Here is a 19,879-nt window from a genome sequence, read left to right as displayed (position 1 = left end):
CTATTCAGCATGTCAGTGAGCACAGACATAAGCTCTGCTCAGCAACTTGCCGAACTGTTTCTTGTACTTCCACCTGTCAGGGCTACTTAGCTGATCAGAACATCAATCCGGATTCCTTTTACATAGTAGGTAAGATGTTGCGGACAGAGTAGACAACCTTGATTAGCACTAGCTATCCATGGTTCATCTCTGGATGATAGTGCTATTTCATATATTATTACATGCCTGTTACTGGGTAGTATTATTACAAATATTATTACATCTCTGTTACCAAACAGTTTTACTACCTATATCTTTGTCTTTATTACTAGAAAGTATTATTACACACATATATGAATGATAAAGATAAGCAATTGTACAAGGTTTTGAAGGTCTTAATGAAATTATAAGATTAATGTTATTATAGAAATACTGTATATCACCTTCAAACAATTTATGTTACAAGTAGAGAATTTATTAATTGTCTGTCTATCTATCTATCTATTGCCAGATGCCTCAATCCCGTTTGGGGTGGCCACAAACAAATCGCCTCCAAGTCGCCCTGTCCCCCGCCATTTCACTGCCCTGCTCCCAACTCACACCCCCCTCTCTCATATACCTCTCCACCCCATCCCTCCATCTCATCCTCGGCCTCCCCCTTCCTCTTCCCCCCTCCACCTCACTCACATACACTCTCTTCGTCAGTCTTTCACCCTCCATCCTCTCCACATGGCCAAACCACCTCAGTGTGTTCCTCATAACGCTTCCTATCACATCCACATCCACACCACAACGCTCCTTTATATCCTCATTCGTCAGCCAGTCTCTCCACGTGACTCCACAGGCTCCTCTTAAATACCTCATTTCCACTGCTCTCACTCTTGACTTGTGTCCTTCCAACAATGTCCAAACTTCACTTCCGTACGTTAGAGTTGGTATCACAATACTGTCATGTAGTAACTTTTTCACTTCCATGCTCACTTCACTGTTTCTTATCGCTACTTTCAAAGAACCAGCAACCTTTCTTCCCTGCTGTACCCTTTCAAGCACTTCACCCTCCAAACCTCCATCCTTACTCATTACACTACCCAAGTACTTAAACGTACTCACATTTTCCAATTCCTCACCATCCAACCTCGCTGTACATTCACTGACTTCACCTCTCTCAAAGACCATCACTTTACTCTTCCCTACATTCACCTTTAGATTCCGTTTCTTACACACTCTCCCAAACTCATCCACCAAGCCTTGCAGCTCCCCTTCGTCTTCACTCAACAACACAGTATCATCTGCAAACAACAGTACAGGGAGTTTCCAAACACTATCCTCTCTCACAAGGGCCACTCCAACATCCACTACCCTACCTTGTACCTCTTTTATTACCCCATCCATGTACAGATTGAACAACCATGGAGACATGACACATCCCTGTTTCAACCCAACTTTCAAAGAGAAAAATTGTCAAGTTACCATAAAACTTATCCAAATGTCAAATTTTCGCTTAATTTTACAATTGTCTTGCTCTAACTTTAATCATATTTTCTTTTTTTATCAAGTTTGTACAATCCTATAAGAGAAGCTATTCCCTCTTCCACGACTATCATATTCCTGTTCGTTCTGCAGTCATCTTCATCTCTTCCAACTAGTTCCCTTCCCTCTACCTCGTAATGACACTCTTTAAACTGCATTCTTGAACTCTATATTCTTTCTTTCATCTCACAACCACATGTCCTGTTTGATCTGTTACATTCGTTTTCGTCCGAAGTTTAAACTTTTGTTCTTATCCTGTGTTTTTTTTTAATATCTTCCTCATCACAGGTGTTCTCATTTAATATCTTCCTCATCACAGGTCTTCCTTATATAAAATACTTTATAATCATTTTTTTTTTTTTTTTTTAAATTATACACTACTTGGCTTTCTGATGGAAGATCATAAGTGGTTTGAGTGTAGATTATGTTTTTTTCCTTCATGATTAAGATGCACTTGACAGGTTGGTGGTGATTGGCGTACTGCAAGATATCCGAATAACGTTGTTGTATTTCAAATAAAATACTAGGTTGTGTGAATCGAAACTTGGATATATGATACATTCAGATATATGTTACATTCCGATATATGTCTCTCAGATGTATGTTACATTTAGCCAATTATTACCAACCTATCAAGTGCATCTTCGCCTTCATTAAAATAACAAAAAGAAAAGTATAGTCCAGATATCTGACTTCCTTCATTACTTTTTTTTTAGTCCTCATTTTATATAATGTATCCTAATGAATTCACTCTCCTAGGATTTTTATTCACAGTGATTTTTTTTTATAAATACACTGCCCTGTTAAACGTATGGAAAAGAGACTCAATGAGATTAGGTTACAACACTGAACAAAGAAAACAGTGAAAGTTGTTCAGTGTGAAAATGACGAGAACTTGCTACCTGCCACTGAAGGAGCAGAAATCTGAGTAGGACTATGATAAAATGAGCCGAAACCATGGCCCATTCCACCTCTATTATACAGTGTTGATTAGTGTGAAGATGTGTAGACACCTAATTAGTGAACATTATTTAGTTATTACAAGACCATGGTCTCTCGCTATGCTATTGTGATTTCTGTATAAAAAGCTGTTCTGTAATTTTATTGATCATAACTGTAACATATATTGATTTGATATCATTCTCTGATGTATGTGCATTAAGTTAGGTAGATAATTTCCTTATTAACCAGTATACTTTTATTATTAACATAATAATGTTATCATATAATTTTCTTATAATGTCAATATTGTTTCTATCTATGTACTTTAAATTAAGTAGATATATTCCCTTGTTACCTAGTATTTTCTTATTAACGTAATGTATTATCCTATATTTTTCTTATCATTCACGTATATGAATGTTATTCTACTGTTTAAACTATCTTCTATTAATCTCTATATCAGTAAAAAAAAAGGACAAAAAATATCCGGAGATATTTGCATCATTACTATAGGGAGAGAAAATGTAAGAGTAAACAACTTACCTACCCTACTACCTACTTACCTACCTGCTTACCAACGTACTTACCTACCTGGCTACCTAATCACCTACTTACCTACCGACCTACCTACATATCTATTTATGTAACAATGAGCAACCTGTTGTTTCTCGCTGACCCGTCTGTGAGTCAGGACTGAGAGCAGCAGAAGTTGCAGATCCTTCTGTAAACAGGCTGGGGGTGACATTGAACACTACACAAAGGAAACTCTGTACATAATCTAAGAAGAGTATATATGAGAAGACAGACAATAGCTACACTCTGTAGGGATAAAATCTTGGTCCCTTTAATAAGCCATCCAGTGGGGAAGACGATAATTAATTTATTTATATTTTAAGATCACATGAAATCCTGATAGTAACTCTTTGGGCTCACATATTGCTCACCCTTGTGGAGTGGATGTGGAGAGGTTGCACTAAAACAACTGGAGAAAATTCAGAACAAAACTGAAAGAATAAACCCTGCAATTACAAATGAACTACGTCCCTTACAAGTATAAAGGAATGATGTTTCCCTTGCATTATTTTACAATTACTTTTTATGGCAAATGCCCAGACGAATCTACATCCATTGTGCCACTCTCCACGCCTTCCGCAGTGCTACACGGGCATCTATCTGTTAGTGCCCATGACTGGACACTTCTCCCTATTGCAGTACTTCTGCCTATCAGAATTCTTTTATTCCTCGAACTGCATCTCTGGAGCTACTCTCTCAAAATTGTTTCCCCCCAAACATCAGCCTACGGCAGTTCAAGTCTAATTGTTAGAGATTTTTTATGAATGGAGGACACCAGTAATCTTGTTTTAGGATTTTTTTTTTTTTTCGTTAATTTCTTGTTCCTTCTGCTGTTCATCTTCTGTAAAAAAAAAAAAAAAAAAAATACTCGTCTGTATTAAAGAATCCACTGATTCCTTTAATAACATCATTTGCTATACATGTTATTCTTTATGGTGTCCGATTCTACTCATGAGAGCCCTCTGATAGTTAAATGGTTAGTAAGACTATTTTTATTTCTCAGGTATTCTAATTTTCGTACACATTGCCCTAACTCTCATGTTTTTTAGTACGTGCTGCACCGATGTTCATTGAAATGCTCTTAAATATAGGAGTGTTGCATTACTAGGACAACAATGGCGGATCTAAATGAAGAGAGGGGGGGAGGGCAGAGACGGCAAACACCAGTTTATTTTTCATCTGTCCCAATATTTCATCCATCTGCAGGGTTCAGTAGGGGCACTGTATCATTGTGTGTGTGTGTGTGTGTGTGTGTGTGTGTGTGTGTGTGTGTGTGTGTGTGTGTGTGTGTGTGTGTGTGTGTGTGTGTTCTTACCTAATTGTTCTTACCTAATTATATCTTTACAGGAATAAGTCAAGCTCGTACTGTCCCGTGTCTTAAACCATATTTATCGTACATATCCTTAAATTTGTGAATTGTTTTGGCACACACTATTTCATTCGGTAGTGCATTCCACTGATCAATTGCTCTGTTTGGGAAACTAAATTCCCTTACGTCTTTATCATCTCTCTTCTTATGCATTTTTTTGCAGTGTCCTCTTGCTGATGCTTCCCCATAGGTTAGGTAATCATTTATGCCTATTTTCTCCTTCCCTGATATGCATTTATATAGCATAATCATGTCACCTCTTTTCTTTCTCTCCTGCAGTGTTGGTAGATTCAGTTTATTTAGTCTTTCTTCGTAGCTTAGATCCCTTAAGCTTGGTACCCATCTTGTAGCGGCCCTTTGAACTTTTTCAGTCTTGTCTATGTGTTTTTTGAGATGAGGACTCCAGACTACTAATGCATACTCCAGGATTGGTCTGATGAATGATGTTATTATCTTTCTTAGCATGTCTTCATTTATGTATGTGAACGCTATTCTCATATTGGCAAGCGGTGTATACATGTTCCGTACCTTCTCACTGATGTGGTCAGCCGGAGATAGTCTGTTATTGATAATCACACCTAGGTCTTTCTTTCTTTCTGATGTGTGTAGGGTTTTATTTCCTAATGTATAATCCCAATCAGGTCTTTTTTCACTTTTACCAAACTTGATTACATGACACTTGTCCACATTGAATTCCATTTGCCATGTATTACTCCATTCATGAAGTTTAATTCTTCTTGTAGCTCTTTACAAGAGTCTGTGTTAGTAATTCTCCTTTGTATTTTTGCATCATCTGCAAACATATTTAGATAGCTTTCATTTCCAGTGTTACTGTCTATATCATTTATATACACTAAAAACATGATTGGTGCCAGCACTGAACCCTATGGTACTCCACTTCTTTCCATGATGAGTAATTTCCCCTTAGTACTGTTCTCATTTCTCTTTTCATGAGAAAATTTTGCATCCAGCAAAACAGATTGCCTCGAATTCCTCCTTCATGGTACAGTTTCCATAAAAGTCTTTGGTGTGGTACTGTGTCAAATGCTTTCTTGAAATTTAAGTAGATACTGTCCACCCATCTTTCTCTTTCCTGTAATGTGTCTGTTACTCTGTCATAGTAGCTCAACAGATTAGTAACACATGATTTTCCTTTTCTGAAACCAAACTGTCTTTCTGTTATCATACTGTGTTCTTCTAAGTGATTTACCCAAGCTTTTCTTATAAGCTTTTCTAATACCTTGCTTACAACACTGGTTAGTGATACTGGTCGGAAGTTAAGAGGATTTTGTCTATTCCCTTTCTTGAATAAGGGAACAATGTTTGCTTTCTTCCAAATATCAGGTAGTTTACCTTGACTCAAGGATTTCTTGAAAATTATAAATAATGGTTTACTTAACTCCTTTGCACATTCACGTAGCACCCAACATGAAATTTCATCAGGACCATTTGCTTTTCCTTTGTCTAATTTACTTAGCTCCTCCTGGATTTCTTTTTCTGATGTTTGTATATCTGGCAGTATGTGTGGGCATGCATGTTACATAATCCCTCTCAAAATTTTTTTCCTCCGAAAAAACTGATTGGAAATTCTTGTTCAGTGCTTCACAATATCATTCTCTTGTATACAGGTGATTCCATCGTCCGTAATGGATTGTATTTTGTCTTTTACTTTGGTTTTGCTTCCGATGTAGCTGTAAAATAGCTTTGGTCGATCACTATTTTTATTTGATATCCTCCTCAAACTGTTTTTGGGCTTCCCTCCTTATTCTTGTATAATCGTTTCTTGCCTGTTTGTAATTATTATATGCCCTGTCATTAGTGTGTCTTCTGTATCTATTCCACAACAAATCTCTTTTTTATTTTGATTTTTTACATTCTGTATTGAACCATTTCTTTACTCTCTTTTCTGCTTCTTTGTGCTGTGGGATGTACTTCTGGACTCCTATTTCATAAACTTCACAGAATTTTTCATATTTAGCATTTAAATCTTGTCCTCTAAGCTCCTTTTCCCAAGCAATTTCTAAGAAGTTCTTCTTTAGGTCATGATACTTTCCCTTTTTATAGTTTAGGCTCTTTTTGTAACTTTCATTGCTGTTAATAATGTCATATGTAATCCTGAAATTGCAATGTAGTATTGCATGGTCGTTTTTGCCGAATGGAGGGTGATATATTAAATTGTCAATATCGTTTTTTTGCCTAGTAAATATGAGATCTAGCATTGAGGGCACATCGAGTCCTCTTTTTCTAGTGCTTTCCCTTACATGTTGCGTTAGGAAAAACTCTTGCACAAGATCCAGGAGCTTTTGGTCCCAACAGCTTTCTTGGCTTATTATATCTAGAGTATTCCAATTTATATTTGTATTAAAATCTCCAGTTAGTGTAATTTTTTCCGATTTCTCTTCCATTTTATGTAGTAATCCTCTTAAACTATGAATTGTACTCTCTGCCAGGTCCTCATATTTGTCTCTTTCCCATGTGTTTGATCAGGGTGGCATGTACAGCTCCGGACAGAAATTCGTGACACAGGGTAATCTGCCACCAGAGGTCATGTTAATGGCACACGTCTACCCCCCCTAACTCCCCCTCCTTACCCCCACCAAACACTAATTTGTTGGGCGGATGGATCGGAGATATGAAGCTTCGTTCACTCTCAATTCTTCCCACATGTAATGTTACTTTCATTTATCTTACTATTAGATGTATTATCAAGTGCATAGATCCCTCTTCTGTTCCATGAGAAGTGATTATATCGAAGTGTTGGCAGATTTCAATACAATGACCTTAATGTATAGAGTCTGGTATCCAAATACTTATCCAACGTGTTCTAAGCGTTAGACTAAAATCCAAGTAACAATTAAAAGTTATATCGCCAGAGAAGTCCCTCTCTTGCCTTGTCATCTGGACAGCCACATATACACCCACCTACTTATCCACCTACCCACTCAACCCATCCAACACAACCCACCGACCTCACCCCTGCCACCCACCCAGCCCACCGATCCCTGCTATCCACCCTGCTAACCCACGAATGCCTCACACGAAGTTCACCCAACAAATCCACTCAACTCATTTACTCATTCACTTCTCCACCCTGAACCCATCCAGCCGCCCAATTATATAATATATATTATATATATTTTCTCTGACATAATCATTCATCTCTAATAATTTAGATACCATTCCATCCACATTTGAGTACATCAACTTAATCATCTTGTTTATATACTTGTCATAATTTGGTTCTACTATCAACCTCCTTTTTATTCCCTCCTGTTTATGTACCACTTTCGTACCTGCAATCCAATTACTTTGAAAAAAAAAAATATTATTCTCCTCCTCTGATCTACCCTCGTTTTTTGTTTTTCCTTCCTCCCTCTTCTCTTTCAGTCATTCCAGTTCCTCTTGTGTTAGGCATCTTTTTATCCATACATTTTTGAACTCCTCTTTATCCATAAGATTCTTTGCATTTTTTAGTATCTCCTCCACAGTGTTTACACTCTGGAAGGTTACCTTTAGGGGTCTTGACATGTTTTTCTCGTATTTCCGTAACCTTTTGTGTTCATCTATGTCTTTACTACAGATTTCCTCTGATTTTTCTTTCAATATGCCCATTACTTTTGCCATCTCCTTTTTGTCTCTTGAGATCTTGTTCTTTACTTCTTCCTCTTCTATACCAGTGATTACTATAGATTTGTTGATATCTACTGAATCTCTGACTAAATTAGGATTGTTTTGGATTATTTTTTTCACTTCCTTTTCAATGTTTTTTTTTTCTTCCACCCTTGTTTCACAATTTCAGCATAAGTGGTTTCCACTTCATTTTTGTAGCTTTGCACGGCTTCATTCACCTGTGTTATCTTCTCAATATCACTGCTCTGGTCTAGCAGACTGCTTACTTTCCTAATTGTCTCTGTATCATTTTTGAACTCTTCCATAATACTCTCGTGGTTGACTACTGTATTTGCCATTTCACTAATTTTCTTCCTAAGTGTACCCACTTCAACTGTTAGCTCATCTATGGTTGTGTCTTTCTTGTTGACTTCCTTTCCTAATTTTTCTACTTCTTCCTTTTGCAAGTGCATCTGTTTCTTAATTTCATCAATCTCATTTTGAAAAGCCATCTCTAACCTGTGTACTCGTTCCACCAGTTTATTGTGAGTCTCCATTTCAAACAGTTCTTGGTAGAAATCATCATCCTGCTTTCTACTTTTATCCATTTTCTTTTCCAAATTTGCTTTACTAAAGTATGTGGTCATTTTGCAGTACTAAAAGCACATATAGTACTTACATTCCCTGGGTCAGATTGTAGACTAAACAACGATTAGCTGATTGTGCGCATTCTTGCGCTGCTTTGTTTTCTTTTCTGTTTGACCAATTCTTACTTAAAACTTCTTTATGTGTGTGTGTGTGTGTGTGTGTGTGTGTGTGTGTGTGTGTGTTAACAAAGTAATTCAGTTTGGATCCTACCTGGGGCCTGTACAGATATTCTGGAGAGAGAGAGAGAGAGAGAGAGAGAGAGAGAGAGAGAGGCTTAGTGTGCTCGCGATGGGAATGCTGTGTAACAGTAACTATGAGCATCAGTTTAACACTAGCCACATCACGCCACGTCACTTTGTCACTGAGGTACACTGAATTATTATGTTCACACACACAAACACACACTCACACGCACACACACAGGCACGCGTGCTCTTGTGCAAAATAAAAGCATACATGGCTAAATATTCTGTTTTGTATGAATCTGAACAATTATATATATATATATATATATATATATATATATATATATATATATATATATATATATATATATATATATATATATATAACTGACATCAGTGCGATTTAAAAGAGAAAAATTACTTGGGCCACCTTTCAATCAATGTTGGACCCACCTTCAGAAAAAAGTATTGTAGAAACATAACTCTTTGGCTTCTGTAACTGTTTTTGTTATACCTTCATATACACTGTATACTCTGAACAGTGCCAGTGTTTACTCGATGATGCCGTTTAGTGAGCCAGAGTCTCAGCCTCTGCAAGTAGCCAGATGGACACTTGGCCGAGGCTTGGTACTCAAATACCTGACCCAACTCTTCCCTCACAAGTTTACAAAGTAAGTGAGCTTCAATACTACGGAGAGATTTTTGAGATTTTCTTAGTTACCAGGTATAATCTTCTGTGGTCGAGGTAAGTATACCCACCTGGGCTGCTCAACACTTTTCAAAATGAGAGATGTTCCTAAACTGTGCATTGATTTGGAGCAAATGCAAACTGGCCCAATAGGGCAACAAAGCATTTACCCAAATGGCAGCCATTTCTGAACAGTTACCACCATCACCACTATCATCATCACAGCTACCACTATCATCACTGCCACCACCACAGCTACCACCACCACCACCATCATCATCCCAGCTGACACCACCACCATATTCATCACACCCATCACAATCACCACCTTAATCACAGCTACCACCACGACCATCACAGTTCTCTTTACCACTCCCACCATAATCATCCTCACATGTACTGCTAACACCATGACCGCGGATATCACTGCCACGATCATCACAGCCACCACCACCACCACAACCACCAGCATCAGCACAGCAACCATCACTACCGTCATAGCCATCACCACCACCACCATCTTCACAGCTACTGCCATCACCACAGATACCAAAATTTCCTGCTGAATAAAATCGTCTGTTCGTAACTCAGTGAAATAATCAGGGCCGAGGAAGGGTGGGGGGGCACCTGGGGACAATCCCAGGGGCCTGAGCCCGAGGGGAGACCCATGCCATCCAAGATAGTGTTAAGAGGGAAGAAAATATAACATAGCATAGTTCCCTTTATAATTACATATTGGGCTTCTGAAAGAAATATGAAAAATAGTAGTAATAGTTATATCTGGACAAATTAAAACAAAAAGTAGAATTGCTCTGGGGCCTGCAGCGAGGCTCTTGTTTCAAATAGTTTGCTGTAAAAAGTAACTAGCCTTAGGAGAGAGATTCACTACCTAGATTTTGGAGGTTTGTACCCCCACAGGTGTCAGCTGACAGCAAATTTGGATTATCTGTGTCAAATAACCTTATATGGGACCACTCTTGTCTCCACAGGCTTAACCCTCTCAGGCATGTAAACATGAATCACGTTCTATGTGTCCTGTCAGATAAACGCATATGGACGTGAATCACGTGAAAAGGCAGAAAAAAAAATGCCCAAAATAAAGTTTTTGGCCTATTTGCGTAAAATTTTAGTGCGTTCTAGTGGGCATATCTCTCTTTCAAGGTAAACACTTGACAACACTGTAGCACCTCCTCTGAGCCTGTGCACAGCGATAAACCTCAGCAACTCACAAATAGCCAGGCTGCAGGGTTCCACCACAAGTATTGTCCCTTTAACCCGAGGCGTCCCATCGACGTATGAGTATGTCGCAACGTTTTGGCACAGCTAGACCCATCGACATACCAGTATGTCGCACAATTGTAAGGTTCATAAGTTGCAAAATTTTTAATTTTCGTGCGTGATTTTTGGTACATATACACGGGACACCTTCCTCTACAAGATGCCAGGCAGGGACAATGCCTTACCCTGCATGACCTCCCCCCCCACATGCCATTGTCTCGGCAATTCACCTGTTACCAGTGACCTGGCCAATAAAGACAATCAGGGCCGGAGTGATTCCCCAATCGATAACAATGTGGAGGACAAAGTTTACGTAGCATTAGAGGAAGAAACAGTCAGAAATGATGATCAGGAAACGTTGCCATAAAAGGTCAGGTATGTTGATGTGTTAGTGAGTCAAACAATACATATATTGCCTATATTACTGTTTAAAAACCAATATACTTTCATACTACATATAAATTCGTACCAAATAAATAAATAAATACCGTTTATGAATGGTGTGGAATAGTTACCCTCCTATACAACTCGTTTTTTTTTTTGGAGCCAGCCTGATAGAAAACCCAGTAAGGTAATGAGTACTTCTACCTGTATCGAGTATTTTAAAACTCAGGTGAGCGATTTCTCTATGAATTTTCGATGTTTCTTACCAAAAGCGGAGGTTTGAGCCACATAATTTTTTTTTCCAAAATTGGTCAGGATTGGGGGGAGTCAGTAGTGGAAAATCAGTCCGGACGGGGCGGGTTAAACAGCTCTTATTCTTCCCCTCCTGCCTGAGCCAAAGTCCCTCAATAATAAATTATCTCCAAAATTTGAGGGCTCATACAGAGTAATTAACATAAGAACAAAGTTTTAATTAGGTCACTGTCAAGTGGCGAAGAAAAACAAGTTCATATTGACCATTTATATCAAGTTTCAAGGGAACCATCCAATAATTTTACGGCCTCGGATACCACCAAACAACCTTATGACCTTAATTTATTTTTGTAATTATTGTTGTTTTCTTGATTGGTTTCATGAGCTATGTTTGGTTGTCCAGTGGTATCCGAGGCTGTGTAATTATTGGATAGTTCCCTTGAAACTCGTTGGAGTGATTTTGTCGATGGAACATAGATATATTACCCGAAAAGCAATGGTGCCCATTATCAGTCGTAAAGCCTAAGGGCAGGACTCGTGTTTACTGTAGCAGGGTTTTGCCACTCTGCTTCCCCTAAGCCCTAATGCTGTGAGTATATTTATGTACATAGTGAAGCCAGTGCCGAAACTGTATATTGTATGAAAGATATAGTGGCTGGCTTTTTGAATAATGGAACTACCAGGCATTATGTATGCCATAGCCATAGTCTGAATTGGGGCAGGCGTCACCTGTATGCTGTAGTCAGGAAGGGATTATTAGAGGAGTTTAGGGATGGAATCAATGTGGTACTCATGCATTTGGGTATGATTTAGTGTGAAGTGTGCGTGAAATATGCCACGAGTGTTCGTGAAGGGATATTTAGGTTGCATTGCATATGTTAGCGGTACCTTAGCGGAAGGTGTGCAGTGGACGTAAGGACGCCGGACAACTATGGACGTCAGTGAACAGTACCATGCTCAGACATTTGTTGATAACTTATGGTTTTCATGAAATGTTAGTCCTATGTGCCATGAGTGTTTGTGATGGGATATAATGCATAGTGTATGTTAGAGGGACCTTAGTGGAAGGTGTGCTGGGGACATAAGGATGGCAGGCAACTACGGACATCAGTGAAAAGGTACTGTACCGTGCTAAAACAATTGTTGATAACTTATGGTTTATATGAAATGTTCATGCTATGTGCCACGAGTGTTCATGAAGGGATATGGTGTGTAGCACAGAAGCTGTGCAGGGGACGAAAGGACGCCGGGCAACTACGGACGTCAGTGAAAAGGTACTGTACCATGCTAAGACATTTATAGAGAACTAATACTTTTGTTGGAACTTCATGGCCACCATTTATATATAGCTAACTCTTTAGTCATGTAATAGGTATGACTTGAGTTGGTTAAAGTTTTTTTGGTAACTGAAGAGCGGGAGGAGTTAAAGATGAATACAGGGAGTTGATCTTGATTTATTATCTTCAAAGAAAGTCTAAGTTGGGCAGTGTATGTACTGTATTACACAGGGACTTAATTTACTAAATTTAGTGGACCCCTCTTCTTATTTGATCTCTCCCTACCTGTCGGTTGTGTGGCTAGCTCCTTTCTGAGCTCTGATTCCTACATTCTCGTTTAGCAGGGGTTGTGTCACATGGGCTATACTGTTGTGAAGCTTCTAGAACATTGTATGTCTGTGTGTATGTACATCTTCTGGTGCACGTCCAGCATTCCTTCACTTAAGAGATGCAAGGGTTGCTGACACACTTCCTATCTCATCCTCTGGCTTGGTGCTTCTATCTGGGTATCTATCTCTCTACCTATCTATCTATCTATCTGTGAGTTGTATTATTATAATATGGAGTCCTGACAACGCTCGGTCACGCGAGCTGGCGGTCCTCTATCAGCAATCATCATTGACATATGCTAATTTATTAATACATAATACTGATTGTAATATTGGATAGATATAATATTCATGTTAATATTGCAATGATCCAGTAATATTACATTTTAAACAAATTGTATACATAATTGAACAACTGCAATATGGTTAAATTGGTTATTGTATGACATTTTGTAAGATGTGTAAGTATAACAGTAAAATGCATATATGCAAACAAAAAAAATAGTTAAGATTGTGGTAAGAGCTATTCATATTTCATATAGAGATAATGATACTGGTATACTTCCATATCATGTGTCATTCTTTTTTTTATTTTTTTGTAAAATTAATGCTATATACAAAATATAAGTCTGTTGAGTGTTGTAGGTAAAGTGTATGGTAGAGTGTTAATTATGAGAGTTAGAGAGGGTACAGAGGGAGTGATTAGTGATGAGCAGTGTGGCTTTAGGAGAGGGAGGGGATGCGTTGATCAGGTGTTTGCTGTGAGACAAGTGTGTGAAAAGTATTTAGTGAAAGGCAAGGATGTGTTTTGGGCATTTATGGATTTAGAGAAAGCGTATGATAGAATTGATAGGGAGGCTTTGTGGACTGTTTTAAGATTGTATGGACTTGATGGTAGGTTACTAAAAGGGGTGAAAAGTTTTTATGTAAATAGTAGAGTATGTGTAAGAGTGGAAAATGCTGTGAGTGATTGGTTTCCCGTGAGAGTGGGGCTGCGACAGGGATGTGTGATGTCGCCTTGGTTGTTTAATATTTACATGGATGGTGTTGTAAGGGAGGTGAATGCAAGAGTTTTAGGTGGTCTGAGTCTGGTAAATGTTGATGGAGGAGAGTGGAATCTGAAGCAGCTGCTGTTTGCAGATGATACTGCACTGGTGACTGATTCAGAGGAGAGATTGAGACAGTTGGTAGACGAGTTTGGAAGGGTGTGTGAAAGGAGGAAATTGAAAGTAAATGAGAATAAGAGTAAAGTGATGAAGTGTACGAGGTTGATAGATGGTAGGGGGATGAATATAGTTTTGAATGGTGAGTTGCTTGAGGAGGTAGATTGTTTTAAATATCTAGGGTCACATGTTGCTGTGGATGGAAGAATAGATGCAGAAGTGAAGTTTAGAATAAATGAAGTAGGAAAGGTGCTGGGAGGAATGAAAAAAGTGTTTAAATGTCGTTCGCTTAGAATGGATATAAAGAGAAGGCTGTATGAGGGTGTTGTGGTACCAACTGCATTATATGGGGCTGAAACATGGAATATGGGTGTAGCAGAGAGGAAAAGTTTGAATGTAATGGAGATGAGATGTCTGAGGAGTATGTGTGGAGTGACGTGTATGGATCGAGTGCGAGATGATGAAGTGCGAAGGAGAACTGGAGTTGTTCGGGAGATGGCTGGTAGAGTTGAGCAGAGGGTGTTGCAATGGTTTGGGCATATGGAGAGAATGGATAATGAGCGATTGGTGAAAAAGATAACTAGATCTGATGTGAGAGGTGTAAAACTGAGAGGAAGACCACGAATAGGATGGATGGACAGTGTGAAGAGAGCGCTGGATGCGAGAGGGATGTCTGTTGAGCAAGGAAGAGTGGCTGTGCGTGACAGAAATAAATGGAGAGAATTTGTGAATGAATAAGTGATGACGCAGCCCTGAGGGGATATTCTCCCGCATTTGGTCTGATCAGCTAGTCAGGTCAGGTGCGGGTAAGGGGATGGGTCTGTTATGATGTGGCAGGGGTAAACCAGTTCTGCTGTCGGGCCCTGCTGTGGATGTCACTGATTGCATTGTGCAGTTGACCCTTGTGTGGTGTGATGCGGTGAGGATCTGTCCGTTCTCCCCTTTGGGGCTAAGATGCGAATGAATGTGTTTGAATGGATGAGTAAATGGAGAGTGAGTCGTCCTGTCTCGGCTGCCTCCCTTTCCTTGGGGGAAGCAGCCTAGGTACATAGATAGATAGACAAAATATGTACAGTTCATTCAGGGGGGGTTTACTTGAATTCGCACCTTACTCCCACCAAATACTGATTCCATGTTTGCAATTCTTGCATGCATTCTGTGCACTGCGAACAGCACTACTGCAACTACAATACAGATGATTATAAAGACAGTAGGTGCTGGGCTATACACATAATATGGGTTAAACATACTCAAACTCAAATCTTCCCAGGGCCTCATTGTTTCATTGATCAGTTGCATAGTTTCAAACTTACGTGAAGTCAACTTAATACTTGTGCTCATGTTTAAGTCCATATTAGGTATTGGGTAGAAATGTTTGTGTGTATGATTGAAGATAGCGTAGTGATTGATGGTGGATAAAGTGGACATGGATGGTGTAAATACCACACAGTAGTCTGGTGCTATGTGTAATCCTGATGCTGAAGTATGAGTTGGTGGTATATCTGGACAGACTATGTAAACTGATGTGATATGAGTGAAATAAAATACAGTAACTGTGAGTGTCCGATGCGTTAATGGTGTACAAGCTTATCTGGACAAAAGTAAAGTTGCAATGATTATGAATATTGTGATTTCTTATGATAGCCATTTCACAAGGGACTGTCTCAGTAGGCTGAAACGTGAAAATGTACGCAGGACAAAGGTGAACAGCATGTAAGGATGTGTGGCACTTTTGTTCAATCGTTGATTTACTTGCGAAAGTGACAGTGTTCCGTCTCTTGGAGACCATGATGAGTTCGGTGTCTGTGTTCATGTTGATGATGACCAAAGTGTTATTATTCTTAGAAGGGAAGGGGTGTAATTCGTATACTGTGAACAAGTCGTCAGATATGGATGGTACATGAACTACTACTGATGTTGGTGTTAGTGTTGCTTCTAAATTTTGCATGAAATCCCTACTTCGGAACAAAGGCTTCAATTTATGTTTATGCCTGCCTTGACTAATTGTCTGACGTAGCTGATGAACTGGAAGTAAGTCAGTTGTGGTCTTGCCATTACCGGCATTCGAAATTCCTTGCATAAGTGCCCTGTAACGAACTCTAGTGTTGTCTAATTGGAGTAGAATTGTGTCAGTGTGTTCCGTGATGATGGAGAAGTGATGGAAAAGTGCTATGTTCCCTTCCATGGCATTTATTTTCTCTACACTTTCGAGCGCTATGTTTTCCGCTTTTCTCAGATTTTTCACGATTGTATTCATTGCTGAGTTATGTCCTGCGATAAATTTATCTTGGTATGTTAGTACCTGAGCTATTTTATGAAATTTATTGTTTGTTTCTTGAAGGTCTTCCCCTGTAGCCAATCCAAAGATGTTCCCAAGAACTGCACCACCCAGGTCGAACAAACCGCGCTTTTGGCGAGTACATGTAATACTGTTTGTGGCGCTCAATACCTCCGTTCTATGAGATGGGAGATCTTGGATCATGATGAGCGTATAGTTAACTTCGCCTGTTCTTCTTCCATTTCGCTAACTTCACTATTTCATCCTCTTCCTGTGTGTTATGTGCCTGTGAAACATAGCCTCCTATCATGAAGTCCAGGGTCCTCATTGGTCAGGCGATGTTTTCTAGATAAGAAGGTAATTCGTATAAGAAATCCAAACTTATTTCAGTACTCATGACATCTTTTATGATTGACGTCGTGGCCGTTGGAGCTATGAGGCATCCTTGTCGTACTATGTGTTGGGGGTCTAAGTGAGCATATCCTCTTGCTATGTAGAGAAGAATCCACAGCATAAGTCCCTTCATCGTTACCTACCGACAAAAAAAAAAAAAAAAAATCTATTAATTTTCTAATATGGTCCTGTTGTGGTCGATGCTAGTGCTGATGTGCGTTACAGCTGACTAACGTAGAACAATAACTTGATTGTTATTTCATTTATAAAAGGAGTTTAATTCGATATTTAAATCTCGTAAATGATGTACTGTAGATTTTTTTTGGAACAGTTGCACCTATGTTTGATTGTTTGGTATATGACCTTCATTTATTTTTGTAATTATTGGGTTGTTCGGTGGTATCCGAGGCTGCATAATTATTGGATATTTCCTTTGAAACTCGTTTTAAATGGTCAATATGAACTTGTTTATCTTCGCCACTTGACAGTGACCTAATTAAAACTTTGTTTACTTTTATGTTAATTACTCTGTATGGCCCCTCAAATTTCGGGGATAATTTATTGTCTGTCGTATGAATGATATCATACACAATGTCTCCTAAGCTGATAGGCGAGTCTCTTGCTTTTTCATTAAATGCCTCCGTCATTTCTTCCTTGGACATCGTTAATTGTTTTTTGACTCTTTTATGTATGTCCTGGAATTCACTTAAATGGAGTAATCATCGTTGTTGTATATGGGTAGATTTTGACCTTCTAGAATCTCATATGGTAGTTTTTTATCTGTCCCATATATAATGAAATGTGGTGTGTCACCTATACAGTAGATTTATTTATAGATCCATTAATTGAGGCTTCTACTCTGCCAATCCAATCATCCCAGCTTGCATAATTTTCATTGAGAATGTGTCGTAGTACATCTAATACTTTTTTTTTTTGTCTCTTTACTAACCCATTGGATGCTGGGTGAAAGGCTAAAACGTTTACCTTTTTGATATTGTATTGATTACATATTTCTTGTAAGATATCAGAATTAAATTCTCCTCCATTATCACTTACTATTATCTTTGGGGTAGTAAAGCGACATATTACATTATCTATTATTTCCTTTGCTGCTGTCTCCGCTGTTTTATCTTTAATTGGAGCTAAAATCACATAACGGGAAAAATGATCCATTGCTACCAATAGGTATTGGTTATTATTGTATGATAATGGCATCTTGAGTAAATCAACCGCAACAACGTCCCATGGTTGATGTGGTACAGGGTATTTACCTATAGGTGCAGGTGAAATTGGGTATCCTTTGTGTTTTGCACATGATTTGCATCTGTCTATATGATTTTTTATATCTTTTCATAATGACGGCCAGTAATATAACAACTGGGCTTGTTTGAATGTCCTATCCTTTCCAGGATGTCCTGCATGTGGGCTATCGTGTATCGTTCGTAATACTTGAGGTATCATGTCATTAGGTACTAACAATTGGTTATTATTTCTTCGGCGTTTTGGTTGTTCTGGGTTGATCTTGTATAAGGTATTATTCATTATTGTGAATTGTTCTAGTGGTACATGTAGGTTGGGTAATTGTATGTCATCTCCACTTTCTAACTTGTATATAACTTTAGACCATGCTGGATCAAGTCTTTGTGCTTTAGCGATTTCATCATGGTTTGGGATGTTTCCTTTGAGATCTAATGCCCCAACGTGAATTGTTTTCGGGTTCCTAGATAATGCGTTGGCTACTAGATTCATTTTGCCTTGTATATAATGAATATGTACATTGTAGTTTTCGACTATACATTTCCATCTTGCTCTCCTCCCAGAGAGGAGTTTTTCTTAAAACATACCCACTAGCGGTTTATAGTCAGTGAATAAGTGGATTTCGTAACCATATACCAAATCTCGAAACTTTTGTAATGCAAAAACCACTGCAAGTGCCTCTAAGTCTGTAGTGCAATAATTTTTTTCTGCACCTTTTGTTTGTCTGCTGGCAAATGCAATTGGTTGATTCTGTCCTCTTTTATCTTCTTGCATCAGTACAGCCCCTAATCCTTTAACTGATGCGTCTGTACAAATAATAAATGGTTTTGTGAAATCCGGATATGCCAAACATGGTGCATTTGTTAGTTTAATTTTAAATTTGTTAAATGCTTATTTTGTTCTTCTCCCCATTGGAATATAGCATCTTTTTTGAGCAGTTAGAATAGAGGAAAGGCTATATGAAAGAATTGTACGAATGACCTATAGTACCCAGCTAGACCTAAAAATTGTCTAACTTCGTCATTCGTAGTGGGTTCAGGAAAGTCTCTCACTGCCTGTATTTTGACATCAGTGGTGTGAATACCATTAGCACTTAGTCTTTGCCTAAGAATTTTATTTCCATAAAGCAAAATTTGCATTTAGAAAGCTTAATTTTTAAACCAGCATCACCAAGCTTTTGTAAGAGTAAATCTAATTTCTGGAGATGTTCTGTGATATCTTTTTTTGCGATGATAATATCAAGATAAACAAATATTCCTTGTCCTAAAATTCCGGACAATACGTAATTCATAAGATGCTGGAATGTGCCCGGGGCTGTCCTCAGTCCCATGGGCATCCTTCTATACTGATAGTGTCCTCTATTTGTGGAAAAGTCAGTGCATTTACGTGACTCCTGATCTACAGGAATTTGATAATAACCACTTAGCAAATCGATCGTGGAAAATACATTATTTTCTGGTCCAATATTCTGTAGGATGTCACTTAGCAATAGCATGGGAAATCGGTCTGGGATTATGTGATTGTTTAGTTTACGGTAATCTACTACTGCACGCATTTCTCCATTTCATTTGGGCACGAAGAATAATGGGGCATTCCACGAGGAGACTGATGGCTCAATAATTCCAAGATTTAACATTTCATCGACATACTGATTTGCGAGCGTACGCTGAGATTATGGGATTCGGTAGGCAGGTACGAAAATTGGTGGTGTACCTGGGTGCACATTAATCTTGTGATTAATCAGG

The 19,879-nt window shown here is 38.6% G+C and overlaps 1 protein-coding gene across 1 annotated transcript in view; it reads left to right on the top strand.

Moving 5' to 3' along the window:
• Positions 1-19,879, top strand: part of LOC145407405 (glutamate receptor ionotropic, delta-1-like) — a 207,470-nt gene that overhangs the window by 30,189 nt on the left and 157,402 nt on the right. The window contains exon 2 of the mRNA XM_080278339.1: positions 9,378-9,506. Within this exon, the coding sequence (XP_080134465.1) occupies positions 9,378-9,506 (129 nt within the window). The remainder of the gene's footprint in view (positions 1-9,377; positions 9,507-19,879) is intronic.

Source organism: Coenobita brevimanus, chromosome 8 (assembly GCF_032717465.1).
Source record: "Coenobita brevimanus isolate Jiangsu-jjx chromosome 8, ASM3271746v2, whole genome shotgun sequence".
Classification (NCBI taxonomy): domain Eukaryota; kingdom Metazoa; phylum Arthropoda; class Malacostraca; order Decapoda; family Coenobitidae; genus Coenobita; species Coenobita brevimanus.
Note: the sequence above shows the minus strand (reverse complement) of the source record. Positions and strands in the feature narration are given on the sequence as shown.